This window comes from Leucoraja erinacea, chromosome 18 (genome assembly GCF_028641065.1).
Source record: "Leucoraja erinacea ecotype New England chromosome 18, Leri_hhj_1, whole genome shotgun sequence".
NCBI classification, from domain to species: domain Eukaryota; kingdom Metazoa; phylum Chordata; class Chondrichthyes; order Rajiformes; family Rajidae; genus Leucoraja; species Leucoraja erinaceus.
The window spans coordinates 282061-297500 of record NC_073394.1 but is presented as its reverse complement, the minus strand read 5'-3'; the positions used below and the strand labels follow the sequence as shown (position 1 = coordinate 297500).

At 53.2% G+C, this 15440-nt stretch overlaps 1 protein-coding gene across 1 annotated transcript in view; it reads right to left on the bottom strand.

Annotated features, from left to right (window-relative positions):
• LOC129705534 (deformed epidermal autoregulatory factor 1 homolog) overlaps window positions 1-15440 on the bottom strand; it is a 32555-nt gene that overhangs the window by 12691 nt on the left and 4424 nt on the right. Inside the window, 6 exon segments of the mRNA XM_055649105.1 lie at window positions 608-677; window positions 679-735; window positions 4008-4073; window positions 6335-6474; window positions 7818-7964; window positions 9045-9174. Coding sequence (XP_055505080.1) covers window positions 608-677; window positions 679-735; window positions 4008-4073; window positions 6335-6474; window positions 7818-7964; window positions 9045-9174 — 610 coding nt within the window.

Sequence of the window (15440 nt, the reverse complement as noted above, 5' to 3'; positions counted from 1 at the left end):
TGTGTAATGATGCAGGCAGGGACTGACACACTGACAGTCAGGACTACAGCAGCAAAGTTTTTGCTCAGGGCTGGTTCACCCATGGAGATTTGAGAAATTGTGAAATTAAGGATTTGAAATCAAAGATGAGAATTTGAACTCAACCCGGTGACTGATGGGGAATTATTAGTGTTCAGTGAGCAGAGGCGTGGCTGGGATGGAGGGACAGCCATGGTGCAGCAGTGGTTCAGCTGTATTTCACCAGCCCTAACACTGAGGGGGGGGGGGGGATGGAGGGGGGGGGGGGGGCTGGGTCAATGATAAAGCCCCAGCATTGTGGAGGGGGTACAATAGGGACGGGTGCAGCATCAACCATAACCCACTTGCTGACGTATTCAGAGTGATATGATCGCCAGGGACCACTGCACCCCACCTCAGTCGGTACCTCGAGGCAACACACTGGTCACGGGGGGGGGCTGCCAGACTCCAGAGACATCGCCACGCGTCTGGGGGTGGGGTCCACCCTTACTGTTCTGCCGTGAACGCCTGATTCTCAGGTCAGTCGGCCCCCACCCCACACTCACACCTCATAGACACCAGAGAGACACGAGGAGATACGTAGACGTACAGGCTGTCGCTGTGGCCGCAGGGAGCAGTGTGATGTTCTTGGGAGATTCTTTCTTAACCGGAGTTGTGCTTTGTTTCGTTTTCCTTTTTGCGTCTTTTGTAGGGAACGAAGAGCCTGACCGGGCCAGTCTGTAAGCGAGGAACAAGGGTTATACCTCACCAACCCATACAGTTCCAGCCCAGCCCCCAGCCCCAGACCCCACCCCAGCCCAGACCCCAACCGCAGCCCCAGCCCCCAGCCCCAGAGCCCCCAGCCCCAGCCCCCAGCCCCAGACCCCAGCCCCAGACCCACAGCCCAGACCCCAGCCCTGCCCCAGACCCCAGACCCCAGCCCTGCCCCAGACCCCAGACCCCAGCCCAGCCCCCAGCCCCAGCCAGCCCCAGACCCCAGCCCCCCAGACCCTAGCCCCCAGACCCAGACCCCAGCCCAGCCCAGACCCTAGCCCTGTCCTGCCCCCAGCCACAGCCCCCAGACCCCAGCCCCCAGACCCCCCCAGACCCCAGCCCCAGCCCCCAGCCCCAGACCCAGCCCCAGACCCCAGACCCCAGCCCCCAGACCAGCCCCAGCCCCCAGACCCCAGCCCCAGACCCCAGCCCCAGCCCCAGACCCAACCCCAGCCCCCCAGACCCCAGACCCCAGCCCCAGACCCCAGCCCCAGCCCCAGACCCCAGCCCCAGACCCCAGCACCCCAGACCGCAGCCGCAGACCCCAGCCGCAGCCCCCAGACACCAGACCCCAGCCGCAGCCCCCAGACCCACCAGACCCCAGCCGCAGCCCCCAGACCCCAGCCCCCAGCCCCAGACCCCAGCCCCAGCCCCCAGCCCTGCCCCCAGACCCCCGCCCAGCCCCCCAGCCCAGACCAGCCCCAGACCCCAGCCCCAGCCCCCAGCCCAGCCTAGCCCCCCCCCCAGCTCAGCCCCAGCACCAGACCCAGACCCCAGCCCCAGACCCCAGCCCCAGCCCAAAGCCCCAGACCCCAACCCCAGCCTAGCCCCCCACCTCCCAGCTCAGCCCAGACCCCAGCCCCAGACCCTGCCCTGTCCTGCCCAACCCCCACCCCGCCCAGCCCCCCCCCCCCAGCCCAGCCTTCCCGAGCCATACCGACCCCACAGCTGCCCTCCCCAGCCCAGCCTCCCACACCCCTCCAGCATCACCAACCCTGCATGTTGCAACCCAGTGTTCCCACAGTGTGTGCTGCCCCCCCCCCCCCCCCCCCCCCCCCCTCTACGGCTCAGACCCCTACTCTGACAGCGCGCGGGCTGGGACCCTACGGGAGCTAGGCTGAGCTGGGTCATGCTGGGCTGGGCTTGGTCAGGCTGGACTGGGCTGGGCTGAGCTGGATCAGGCTGGGCTGGGCTGGGCTGGGCTGGGCTGGGCTGGGCTGGGCTGGGCTGGGCTGGGCTGGTGGGCTGGGCTGGGCTGGGCTGGGTCGGGTCAGGCTGGGCTGGGCTGGGCACGGCTGGGCTGGTCTGGGCTGGGTAGGGCTGGGCTGGCCTGGTTCGGGCTGGGCTGAGCTGGGCTGGGTCAGGCCCGGCTAGGCTGGGTTGGGTCGGGCTAGGCTGGCTGGGTCAAACTCGGCTGGGCTTGGTCAGGCTGGGCTGGCTGGGCTGGGCTGGGCTGGGTCGGGCTGGGCTGGGTCAGGCTGGGCCGGCTGGGCCCGCTCGGGCTGGGTGGGGGGTGGGCTGGGTCGGGTTGGGCTGGGCTGGGTCGGGCTGGGCTGGGCTGGGTCAGGATGAGAGCACTCCTACTGTCCGCTTCCACGTAGGTGGAATGTAACACGCATGATGAATCTTTATTTCATGGCCCAAGTTAGTTATCGCAACTGTGTTTATCGGTGGTATAAACCAGCATCTGCAGTTCCTTTTATTACTTTAGTTACAACGTGGTATTGATCGGAGAATGAGCCCTGCATTAAACAGGCACAGGCTGTAGGTTTCACTACAATTGTAAACAGTCAAACAGAAACAAACTGGGGAAGGACATTCCGTTTCCATGCAACCTCCGGGCCACAACCAAACACTACCGTCCCTGAAGGACTTCAGCTTCAACGCAGAGATGATTCCAGAGTTACTTTGGAAACTGACACACGATCGCTTCTATTGATACCTGGGCAACTAATTCTACCGAATCCTCCAGTACTTAACTCTATTCAACAAGGTAACACACAGCTCTCTCACCACAGATCAGGGCAGACAGTCACAACCTGTTCCCCACGGTAGAAATTAGAGGGCACAGCTTTAAGGTGAGAGGGGCAAAGTTTAAAGGAGATGTGTGGGGCAAGTCTTTTTACACAGAAATGTGGGTGCCTGGAATGATCTGCCGGGGGTGGTGGTGGAGGCAGATACGATCGTGGTGTTTGAGGTTTTTGGACAGGCACATGGACATGCAGGGAATGGAGGGAGATGCATCATGTGCAGGATGAGGTGGCATCATATTCACCACAGACATGTGGGTGAAGGGCCTGTTCGTGTGCTGTACTTTCTGTGTGACACAACAGTTTATAAAACACGATTGCTGTGACGGGAGATTTCTTAAGAAGACAACTGTCACGTTGTAGCAGAACTGCGTGTGTTTGTGAGGTTGTAGCAACACCATTGAGAGCATTGCCAAGATGGAGTGTACAACAGAGAACAAGACCCTTCGGCCCACCGTGTCTATGCTGACCCTCATATACCTGTGCTCATTCACAAAGCCGTCTAGATGCCTCTTCAATGTCTCCACCACCTCCTCTGGCAGCTCATCCTGGATAGTGAGTTCTCTGTGTGAAATGTACCCCTCAGATCCACATTAAGCCTCCTCTTTCAAGGCTACCTGAGGTTCACCATGGCTAAAAATGATGCAGGATTTCAGCCCAAAACTCAACCAATCCCCACACAGATGTTGTGCTTAGGAAGAAACTGCAGATGCTGGTTTAGACCGAAGATAGACACAAAATACTGGAGTAACTCAGCCGCACAGCCAGCATCTCTGGAGAGAAGGAACGGGTGACGTTTTGGGTCGAGACTCTTCTACAAACCCTTTCTCCCACAGATGCTGCTTAACTTGCTGAGTTCTTCCAGAAGTCTGTTTGCTGGAGGTCAGAGTTGTTGTTGGTGACACAGAAGACAGCCACACATGAAGATCACGGTTGGAGGTTCATTGACAAACTGACACTGAGTTATACAGTAGCTTTGCTGTAAAACCACAATATTAACCTGTAGACGTGTCTCTCAGCAGCTCATAGACCATGGAGACCACATCACTGCGTGATACTGGGCAATAATGACAACACCATTACGACACCCAACAGTCCCCACAGCAGCTTACCAGAGACATGATATCACTATGTTGTACTGGACATTGATAAAGCTATTCATGACAGCACCATTATACACCCACCAGCTCCACAGCAGCAGCTTACCAGAGACATGTCGTCGCAGCAGGCAGCACAGGTGCAGGATGCTGCATGTGGATTTAGAATGCCATCCTGGAGACAGAAGCACAGAAACAGTGATTGGGAATGTGCTCTGGCTATCCTCCAATACAAACATGCAGAGCATTCTGCACAAAATCAAACACACACACAGAATGCTGGAAATACTCAGCTGGGCAGGAAGCATCCTGAAGGGCAAAGCTTAGAGATGTGCTGCCAGTGGTGGTGGTGGTGGCAGGTACAATAGTGGTGTTTAATGGATTTTATACAAGGACATGAATGTGCAGGGAATGGAGGGATAGTTTAACCTGACATTGTGATTCACACAGACATTGTTGGCCAAAGGGCCTGTTCCTGTGCTGTACCTCAAGTACATATCCTTCCTGGTAGGGTCAACGACCATGTGCTTCCTGGTAGGGTCACCGACATTGAGGGCGGTCACGGTGGCGCAGTGGTAGAGTTGCTGCCTTACAGTGAATGCAGCGCCGGAGACGCAGGTTCGATCTCAGCTACAGGTGCTGTCTGTACGGAGTTTGTACGTTCTCCCCGTGACCTGCATGGGTTTTCTCTGAGATCTTCAGTTTCCTCCCACACTCCAAAGGCATACAGGTTTGTAGGTTAATTGGTACATGGTAAATGTAAAAATTGTCCCTAGTGGGTGTAGGATAGTGTTAATGTGCGGGGATCGTTGGTTGGCACGGACCCAGTGGGCCGAAGGGCCTGTTTCCGCGCTGTACCTCTAAACTAAATCTTTCCTCGTAACACATTTAACAAATTCCACCCCATCCACACCCTTAATCCCCATGTCAATCCCTATCAATGTTTGGGAAGGTCAAATCACCACCTTGTATTATAGTTCCGACTGTAGCCTCAATACACGATCCCCTGAGAATGTCCTCTCCCGATCTGGTGGACTGCATTCACTGTTCAGGATGTGGTTTTACCCACATTGAGGAAGTCAAACACAGATCAGGTCCCTACCCAAAACATCGTTATCTATCCATTACGCCCACAGAAGCTTCCTGACCCACTGACTTCCTCCAGCACTTTGTGTTTTACAGATCAGGTACTGTATGTGTTTGTATAAAACCCTGGCCAGGGTGGTCCCGTCAGGTTAAATCTCACTCTCACTGCCAATCTGACTTTGACCTCTCGTCCGCAGGCTCAGCAGCAGCTCCCACCTCGTTCGCACTCACTGAAGCCACAGAGTCAATCACAAACCTAAACATTGCTCCTCACTCTTCCTGGATCCTACACGTTGTGGGTTCAAACTCTTTTCCAAAATACTTAGAGGGGAAAGGAGAAGCCCTTTGCAGTCGGAGAAGTTTCGGGAACTACACCTGAGAGAATATGGCAACTTGTTCCTTAATAACATGAGAACGCAACTGGACAGGAGTTGGAGGCTGAGGAATGTACATGGATGAGGAGTAAGATAGCAGGAGAAGACTTGACTCTAATGAAGAGCTGGGAAAACACGCTGCACTGGGACATGGGATAGGGACACGGGACACGGGACAAGGACACGGAACAGGGACACGGGACAGGGACAGGGACACACAGGGACACGGAACAGGGACACGGGACAGGGACACGGAACAGGGACACGGGACAGGGACATGGAACAAGGGACACGGAACAGGGACGGGGACAAGGACACGGACAAGGGACACGGAACAGGGACAGGGACAAGGACACGGGACACGGACACGGGGGACATGGAACAGGGACACGGGAACAGGGACACGGGACACACAGGGACAGGACACGGAACAGGGACAGGGACACGGAACAAGGATACGGAACAGGGACACGGAACAGGGACACGGGACAGGGACACGGGACACAGGACACGGGACAGGGACACGGACAGGGACACGGGACAGGGGACACGGGACACACGGACAGGGACAGGGACAAGGACACGGAACAAGGACACGGAACAGGGACACGGAACAGGGACACGGGACAGGGACACGGAACAGGGACACGGGACAGGACACGGGACAGGGACACGGGACAGGGACACGGGAACAGGACACGGAACAGGGACACGGAACAGGGACACGGGACAGGGACACGGGACAAGGACACGGGACAGGGACACGGGACACGGAACAAGGACACGGAACAAGGACACGGGACAGGGACACGGAACAGGGACACGGAACAGGGACACGGAACAGGGACACGGAACAGGGACACGGGACACAGGACACGGGACAGGGACACGGGACAGGGACACGGGACAGGGACATGTTTTGGGACGGGACGAGGCTAGTATCTCCCTGTGTTGTTCTGCTGCCACACGCTCTTACCTGTATCAGGCACTGCAGAGGCCGGCCAGCGTAACGGATGCTCCTTTTCCAGTCCTTGCTGCTGGCCCGACCTGCCATTCCTTCAAACTCTGTGGGAGTGAACCAGTTCTCACCGTGTTTAACGCAACGCCCACGGCCTCCTGGAAATACACTGCAGGTCACTCACAGGCCCTGCAACCCCATGCATCTGCCACACAACTATAAACACACACCATGCATGCATGCATTCATTCAGCAGCAACACCCCTCTCTGTCTGACCAAACTGAGCAAGACCCTGACCTTGTGAATTATACATTCTGTACTGAGATCTGGTTAAGGATTCCGTGACAGCTACAGGGCTAATAGGGTTGTAATAGAAGGTGATTTAACTTCACTAATATTAACGGGGCTGCCTCAGATGGGGCACAATGTGTTGGCAGTGCCCAGGAAGGTTTCCTCAAACAATATGTGATGGCCTTACCAGAGAGGAGGCAACCTCGACCTGCTATTGGGAGATGGCATCTATAAGAGGATGCCGTTTAAAAGAGAGATATGGAGAGTTCAGGCCCAGCGTTCCTGTTAGACTGGAGGGAAAGGAGGGAACCTGGTTGATGAGGGTTATTGATCGTTTGGTCAGGAAGCAGTTGTTTAGACAGATGGGATCAAGTGAGGTCCTAGAGCAGTATAAAGGATGTAGGAATACACTTGCAACAGAAGTCAGGTGGGTGAAAAGGGACCATGAGATAAATAAATTAAAATCCTAAAAGATTCTCTCAGTATATTAAGAGCAAAAGGGTAACGAGGGAGAGATATAGATCAGTGTAGTGGTCTCCTTGTGGAACCAAGCAAGATGGACAAGGTCTCACATCAATACTCCTCCTCTGTGTTTATCGTGGAGGACATGGAAACAGGTCAGCTCAGGGCAGTGATGTCCTGATGCATGTTCATGTTACAAAGGTGGTCCAGGTGCATATATGTGGAGGAACCATGGCCAGGTGGATCCTAGGACATTGTTGGCAGCAATGGAGGGGATTGCCAGGACTCTGGCAGAGTTGGTTGTATCATCAGTCTCCAATGATACAATCACCTGTGAGGTACTGGAAGACGGGACGGCGGCTAATGTGCCGTTATTAAAGAAAGGTTGCACAGACAATCCAGGGAACTACAGGCAGGTGAATGTCACATCAGTGGAGAGAACGTTACTGAAGGCATTCAGAGAGACAGGTATTTTTTGCATTTGAAAAGAGAAGGATTGATTCGGGATAGTCTAAAAACATGTTTGGTCACATAGATTGCCGGCAGTCTGTGCCAAAGGTGGTGGAAGGCTAGATCTTTGGTCTGTGCTACACTCCAGCAGCAGAGGAGATCTGGAGCTGAGGTCCCAGCAGTTGTGTGATGCACCAAACACAGCAGACAGCATCACTTCACCACAGTCTGGGAGGTGAAGCAGGGAAGCCCCTGGAACAGCAAAGGTTTACGATACGGTAGAACTTGGTTTCTCACCGGAACCAAGCTTGTTCTTGAACAGAATCCCACTGGTATTTCGGCATCTAACTGGTAACTCATTCTCGTACACAGAAGGATCCCAGTTGTACTTTGTTCCATCTTTGTCGGGACCTGGTGTCAGAGGAGTGGATGGCGTCTGTGGACCTAGTGTGGAACCAAGAGGAAGAGTCAGAAAGATCTCCCATTTCCTCTCATGGTACTAGTTTATACAAAATGCAGGTCAGGCAATACCACATGGGCCCAGACCCAGGCCCAGACCCCAGACCCAGACCCAGACCCCAGACCCAGACCCCAGACCCAGACCCAGACCCAGACCCAGACCCAGACCCCAGACCCAGACCCCAGACCCAGACCCAGACCCAGACCCAGGCCCAGACCCCAGGCCCAGACCCCAGACCCCAGACCCAGACCCCAGACCCAGGCCCCAGACCCCAGACCCAGACCCAGACCCAGACCCAGACCCAGACCCAGACCCAGACCCAGACCCAGACCCAGACCCAGACCCCCAGACCCAGACCAGACAGACCCAGACCCAGACCCAGACCCAGACCCCAGACCCAGACAGACCCAGACCCCAGACCCAGACCCAGACCCAGACCCAGACCAGGCAGACCCAGACCCAGACCCCAGACCCCAGACCAGACCCCGGACCCAGACCCCAGACCCAGACCCAGGCCCAGACCCAGACCCAGACCCCAGACCCAGACCCAGACCCAGGCCAGACCCAGACCAGGCCCAGGCCCCAGGCCCAGACCCAGACCCAGGCCCAGGCCCAGACCCAGACCCAGACCCAGGCCCAGACCCAGACCCAGACCAAGACCAAGGCCAAGACCCAGGCCCAGACCCAGACCCAGACCCAGACCAGATCCAGATCCAGGCCCAGACCCAGGCCCAGACCCCAGACCCAGGGAGGAAGCTGACAGGGAAGTGTTTGGTAAATGAACCACTCAATGCAATAAAACGATTAAAAACTCTGATGGGGCTGGAATCTGAAATAATCCACCTGCCGTACCCTATACTCCTGGCACCAACACGAGAAAAACCCCGCTGAATGATCACTTCACCAGAAGTAAATCTCTCCTTAAACCTGAACTCACATTTGATTCACTCACCAACCCCCCTCCACAATACCACATGCCCCAGAGTCCACTCAACCACCACCACCCCTGGGCCTCTGCCCCCACCCCACCCCGCTCCCCTCTCCTGGCACTGTGGAAGCCGTACCTTGTGTGATGGGTGCGTTGGGTGTTTTGAGGCCGGTTGTTTCCACAATGCTGCCGTCGGTATGAACCACAATTAACGTTGCCTTGTCCGTGGGCAGTCCTTCTCCAATCTGCAGCGTGGTCCTGCCTGACTACAGACAAGCAACAGTAACTCACACACAACAACCTCAGCATTCTCAATATCCCAGGTCACAATAACGCATTAAAATAGGCTGATCAGAGAGGTGGTGTGGTCAGATACAATCACTAGGTTTAAGTGACAATGGGATGGGTACAAATAGGCAAGTCAAGGACATGGACCTGATGCAGGCTGATGGGATTAGTGTAGATGGGTTAGCGGATCAGCATGGGCAGGATGGGCCGAAGGGCCTGTGTCTGACCTGGGGTCATCGGGTGTTTGGGTCTAACAACATCAGACCCCCTCGCCCAGGCGACCCAGCCGGGGTTGATCAGACCCCGACTTGTGTCCCAGCAGCAACCGCCCACGGAACAGCCATCTTAATAACTACTCTGCAGGGATTGGGAGATTCTAGTGCGTGGAGGGACTGGGATCTGTGGGGTGAGTCCTGGCTGGGATCCATCACCAGTGTACCTGCCAGCTCTAAACGTCGACACTGCTGCCCTCTCATGGCAGGCTCTGGAACGCCTGCAAGGTTCCAGAGAGAAGCTCATACAACTGGGAATAACGGGGAATACTGTGCAGCATGCACGTGAAACGGCATCAACATCAAGCCACAATCCTCATCAATGGGCCTGCCAGCAGCCAGCACTGAAAACTATTTGTAACCAACAGTTTGTGCAGGGCCAACCCCATCAATGCTACGGCCAAGAAAGTACACCAACACGTCTGAAGAAGGGTCTCGACCCAAAACGTCACCCATTCCTTCTCTCCAGCGATGCTGCCTATCAGGCTGAGTTACTCCAGCATTTTGTGATCTACCTTCGATTTAAACGCAGTTCATTCCTACACACCTCTACTCACTCACTCACTCGCTCACTCACTCACTCACTCACTCGCTCACTCACTCACTCACTCACTCACTCACTCACTCACTCACTCACTCACTCACTCACTCACTCACTCACTCACTCACTCACTCACTCACTCGCTCACTCACTCACTCACTCACTCACTCACTCACTCACTCACTCCGCTCACTCACTCACTCACTCACTCGCTCACTCACTCACTCACTCACTCGCTCACTCACTCACTCACTCACTCACTCACTCACTCACTCACCTCTCACTCACTCACTCACTCACTCACTCGCTCACTCACTCACTCACTCACTCACTCACTCACTCACTCACTCACTCACTCACTCACTCACTCGCTCGCTCACTCACTCACTCACTCACTCACTCACTCACTCACTCACTCACTCACTCACTCACTCACTCACTCACTCACTCCCTCACTCACTCACTCACTCACTCACTCACTCACTCACTCACTCACTCACTCACTCACTCACTCACTCACTCGCTCACTCACTCACTCACTCACTCACTCGCTCGCTCGCTCGCTCACTCACTCACTCACTCACTCACTCACTCACTCACTCACTCACTCACTCACTCACTCACTCACTCACTCGCTCACTCACTCACTCACTCACTCACTCGCTCACTCACTCACTCACTCGCTCACTCACAAGACGAAGGAAAGTCAGCACATGTTCAGCGACTCTTACCAATTTCAACAGACCATAGAAATAATTTTATTGGGATGCATCAGAGCCTGGTTTGGCAACAGCTCTGCGCATGACCACAAGTTGTGGGTGTAATCCAGTCCATCACACAGACCAGACACCCCATCATTGATGTAGCCCAGTCCATCACACAGACCAGACAGCCCATCATTGATGTAGCCCAGTCCATCACACAGACCAGACACCCCATCATTGATGTAGCCCAGTCCATCACACAGACCAGACAGCCCATCATTGATGTAGCCCAGTCCATCACACAAACCAGACACCCCATCATTGATGTAGCCCAGTCCATCACACAGACCAGACAGCCCATCATTGATGTAGCCCAGTCAGTCACACAGACCAGACACCCCATCATTGATGTAGCCCAGTCCATCACACAGACCAGACACCCCATCATTGATGTAGCCCAGTCCATCACACAGACCAGACACCCCATCATTGATGTAGCCCAGTCCATCACACAGACCAGACACCCCATCATCGATGTAGCCCAGTCCATCACACAGACCAGACACCCCATCATTGATGTAGCCCAGTCCATCACACAGACCAGACACCCCATCATTGATGTAGCCCAGTCCATCACACAGACCAGACACCCAACCATTGACTCCATCTATATGTCACACTGCCTCAGGAGCAGCCAATATAATCAGGGTTGTGGTTAATCCCTTTCTCTCAGTTCCTCTGTTCTCACGATGAGGCCTGTTCCAGAACTCCTGCAACGTCCTCCTTCCCCAGGATGCATGGCTACTTGTCTGCCACAGTTGACAGTGCCCTCCATGTTCCACAAATCCTCACCGCCCCTATCCCCAGTCAGGCAGAGTTCCCTGGTGCTCATCTCTCACCCCACTCATTCAATCTGCTCATCACTCACGTACCTCTCTACCAGTAGACAGAAAGACCTGCAGATTTACTAAAGAAGACACAAAGTGCAGTTATCATGGTGAGACCGTACAGAGCCTCCGCACTCTGGTCAACCTGAGGAGCAGCTTCAGCAACAGACTGGTTCCACCAAGATGCAGCACAGAACGCCACAAGAGATCCTTTTCCCCTGTGGCTATTAAACTGTACAATTACTCCCCCCTTCTGTCGTGGGGTAGACTGAGACTGACTCCCCTCCCCCCCCCCAATCCATGCACATCCCCAATCCTGGACTTTCCACTCGTCACTTTAATTTAATGTTTCACGGATCTTGTGTTTTATGAATTTCAATTTCCCCCCTGGGATAAATAAAGTTCTATCATCTCGTATAGTAAGACCACAACATTGAGCATTGTTGAGCATGCAACTGAGGGAATGCAACTGAGCCATACACAGGTACAACAGGTAGCACACAGAGACAACAGGTAGTACAGAGACAAATACCATAGGTAGTACAGAGACAAATACCATAGTGCAAAATATAGTGTTACAGTGACCGAGAAAGTGCAGATTAAAACAGTGCAAGGTCCAGGAGAAGGCATGTTGGGAGATGGACTACAGCCTACCATGGGACTTTCACAGAGAAACTGACAAAGTCTAACAAGGCTGGGCAGACTAGATGCAGGAAGGGTGGTCGTGGTAGCTGGGAAACTCTAGACCTGGTATGGTCGGCTAGGGATAAGGGTAACCCATTGAAGACTGAGAGCAAGTAAAATTCATCTCGTCACGGCATCCTCCACCTCAGAAAACAGTTGAAGGCAAATAATTAAATACTGTGCATCCAAGGAGTTAGATGTTGTTTGTACGGTGAGTGTGATGTGTGTGAGAGAGGACAAGAACTGTCACTGGATGCTCAGCCACCGAGTTGGAGTGTAAGGGTCAAACTGACCATTTCAGCTAAAATGTGAAATGTAGTTATCATCAGCCCTTACACTCCATCGCCTCTCAATAACACATTTATCTCCTCTCACCTGTGACCATTGCCTGGGATCGCAGCCTTTCCCAGGCTATTCTATGGGAAATGTTACATTGGTGAACAAAACACAACAGCAATAGCTGGGTAGCCCACCGTTGCAGACAAGGGGCTTATGATTGGCTCAGGGAGGGGGCAGTGGTGTGGTCTGGGCTGATGCCATAAAGCATGGTGGTGGGTGCCCATTCGGTGAGAGAACCTCAGCCTTGGGCCATGTTGTGAATGGTGCCTGGTGATCTTGAACATGTCCTGTGGTGCCCTCTGCTGTGTACTTGGGGATATTCCAGGATACGTGAGTGTATGTGCCTTATTAAGTAGTGTAATAAATTACAGAGTGAATTAAAACTGTTATCTGAATCTAGCGATTTATCGAACACAACACGAGTGTGGAGCACAATCCCAGCGCCAGGCCGCCTCTTGTTCATAAGTGATAGGAGCAGAATTAGGCCATTCGGCCCATCAAGTCTACCTTGCCATTCAATCATGGCTGATCTATCTCTCCATATCAACCCCATTCTCCTGCCATCTCCTCATCACCCCTGACACCCATACTAATCAAGTATTAATTGCCTCCTCCTGCTCCTAGCTTCGGTCTGTCTCATTGGGGGCCAAACTCTCCTGGGGACTGGTTCTGAACTCCTCAGATACAGGAGCAACACTCCTGGCCTCTATGAAACTCCTTCTGGGAACCTTGTCTGTCTCAGTGCGACCATATCTCATTTTGCTAAACTCCAGTAAGTTTTGATAAGTTACTATTACTCATTCTGGCTAGGACAACATGTATTGAGTTGTTACGCTATGCTACACTGTCTCCAAGGCAATAAATCCTTCCCTGGGAACAGAGAACAAGTATATATATACCTGGCACTCTAGGTGTGGTATATACCTGGCACTCCAGGTGTGGTCTCGCCACAATCTTGTATAACAGCCAGTACTCTACCCCCTGCAATGCAGGCGGCATACCACCTAGATTCCTAATTCATTCCTAGTCATGTACATATGCACAGCATCTACACACGCCTGCCACCAACATTACAAGGTGCCCACTATTTACAAAGCTGTTTTAAATCTTGCTTCCACTGTGATTTTCCTTAACACTGTCCACATTATACTCCTTCTAACCTCTGTGATTATTCATAATCCTTCCCCAGACACACCTCATTTTCTCACCTTGTTTGCTCAGCAAACCATGTCGATGTCATAGATCAGTAAATATGAACTGGAGACATCCCATCAGCGGTTGCTGACCAACGTAAAAAGGCCCCTTGTTCTCTACTTTGTCCTCAGCCCCTCAAACAATTATCTACTCATGCCATTAGTTCCGCTCATCCTGTGAACTATTTTTCAATCCATCAAATGCTTTTGCAAAGTCCAGATACAGTGCTAGCACTGGGATAAACACTCCTGCAGGAGAATGCACTTCTTAAATAACCCAGGCAATGTTTCACACTGCTGACCGTGCAGAGAGGAACATAACTGGACCTGCAGGTGATGTCACATCTGCCCTCCTATAACATCTACACCTTCTCCCTACCTCCATCCAGAGACCCCAGCAGCCATTCCAGGTGAGACAGAGGTTCACGTGCATATCCTCCAACCTCCTGTACATCGACGGGGACCAAGCATAGATTCAGCAACACTTGCCAAACACTTGCACTGGGACCGCCAAGACTTGCTGGATGTTCTGGTTATTACCATGTGAACACCTTCCCATTCCAACCTTTCTGCCCTTGGTCTCCATGGCTACACAAGAACAAGCACCTCATATTCCGCTTACAACCCAACGGTATGAAGATTGAATTCTCCAATTTTAAACAACACCCCACCCTCCCCCCTCTCTCTTTCCAGCTCCACCCCAACCCCAGTGCGCACCTATTTCTCCCACAATCCACCTCTCTTCCCTCACCCCTCCATCAAAGATCCTATAGCGGAGCAAGATAGACCACTCCTTCTAAATGCAATGGGCTGGTGTGTAGTACACAACGGAGCGGAACGTGGACCTTTCTTTCATCCATTTCAGTAACCTGACCCGACCCGACTCGCAGTGTAATCAGCGTTGCAGGGGAACCGTTTGTGTTAATAAATTATAATTCTGAAAATGAGGAAAAGATTTTTCCCAAATAACTTTTATTTTTACGAGGATGTTTCCGTAACCGGCTTCCGTCTCCGCACTAGTATCCTATGGGATCTTTGGTGTGGAGATGGTAGCCGGTTACGGAAATGGGGCCGAAAATTACCTATGAATCTGCCCATGAGTGAATCTTTCGTCAAGTGATCTATCTTGCTTGCTATAGGATCTTTGCCCTCCATCACGTTCCACCTAGATCCCTCCCTCTGGCTTTACATTTTACTCCTCTTATTTGATTAAAAAAATTCTCCTACTCATCCCTAGCCTTTGTCCACTCACCTGACAATCAAACTCCCGTCACCTGTATCCATCTGGCAATTGCCAGGTTTATTCCCCTCCCCCCAACCTCTTTTCCAGCTTTTTCCATTCATTGCAGTCAGTTTGAAGAAGGGTCCTAACCTGAAACATCACCTATCCATTCCTTCCACAGATGCTACCTGACCCGCTGAATTACTCCACCTCTTTGTAATTTGCACAAGTTAACCCCTGTCCAAGAGTTGCGTCTCAGCAATGTCAGTGCACTCTTGTCTTCATTGGGAAGGGTATTGAGCACACATCTGGACATCATGATGCCACTGGACAAATTGTTGGTGAAACCACACATGGAGTATTATGTATAGTTCTGGTCACCCAGGAGTGTAGGATACTGAC